Source organism: Ciona intestinalis, unplaced genomic scaffold, assembly GCF_000224145.3.
Source record: "Ciona intestinalis unplaced genomic scaffold, KH HT000082.1, whole genome shotgun sequence".
NCBI classification, from domain to species: domain Eukaryota; kingdom Metazoa; phylum Chordata; class Ascidiacea; order Phlebobranchia; family Cionidae; genus Ciona; species Ciona intestinalis.
The window spans coordinates 21,108-21,934 of NW_004190404.1; the positions used below are offsets into that span (position 1 = coordinate 21,108).

The following is an 827-nucleotide window of genomic DNA, read 5'->3' on the forward strand; positions in this document are numbered from 1 at the left end:
TTTGGGTTCACACTTGGCAAGGGCACCACGGACGCTATCCTTGTGGTTCGAAATATTATACAAAAAGTTGCCAAGAAAGATGATGAAAACCAAGTATGGTTCCTTTTCGTTGACTATAGCAAAGCTTTCGACTCAGTTTTCCATGACGTTTTATGGAAAACACTTAAAGAATTTGGAGTCCCACAGCATTTGATATGGTTGATTAAGTCTATATGACAGGGCAAGGGGTGTTGTGCGCGTCAACGATCAACATACAGAAGAGTTTTCCTTCCTGAAAGGTGTAAGACAAGGATGCCTAATATCACCGCTCTTGTTCAACACAGTAGGAGAGAGAATCATGAGAGGTGGAAGAGAGACTGACAGAGAGAAGTGGAAAAGTGATTGGTGGAAGGTTGATATGGAACATCCGCTACGCTGACGATACAACAATGGTTGCGAAGTCAAGAGAAGAATGTGGTGTGATTGGTGAGACTTTGATGAATGTTAGCGCTGAATTTGGACTGAAGATCAACCGAAGCAAAACCTCAGCCATGGCAGTGCACGGAACGGGTGCGATTGTGCTAGACGGAGAGGAGACAGAGAGAGTCAAGAAAATGAAGTTCCTGGGGTCGTACTTGACTCCAGATGGTGATAGCACCGCAGACATCAGAACTAGAATTGGCATGGCCAAGTCCATTGCCAGCAACATGGGTGAGGTCTGGAAGTCGTCAGAAATGAATGTAAGACTCAAGGTACGACTCGCCAAAGCTCTGATCTGGAGTGTGGCCCTTTACGCATGTGAGACTTGGACGCTTAGAAAGCAAGAAGAAAAGATGATACAAGCATTT

General features: G+C 45.0%; 1 protein-coding gene across 3 annotated transcripts in view; it reads right to left on the reverse strand.

The window, feature by feature from the left end:
- LOC100183999 (choline dehydrogenase, mitochondrial) overlaps nt 1–827 on the reverse strand; it is a 5,219-nt gene that overhangs the window by 1,167 nt on the left and 3,225 nt on the right. Inside the window, exon 11 of one of the 3 annotated variants that reach the window (XM_026838424.1) lies at nt 716–791. The exons of 1 other annotated variant lie outside the window; for it this stretch is intronic. In XM_026838424.1, the coding sequence (XP_026694225.1) occupies nt 727–791 (65 nt within the window). In that variant the 3' untranslated portion in view covers nt 716–726. One more of the 3 variants, XM_026838423.1, reaches the window with a different exon arrangement.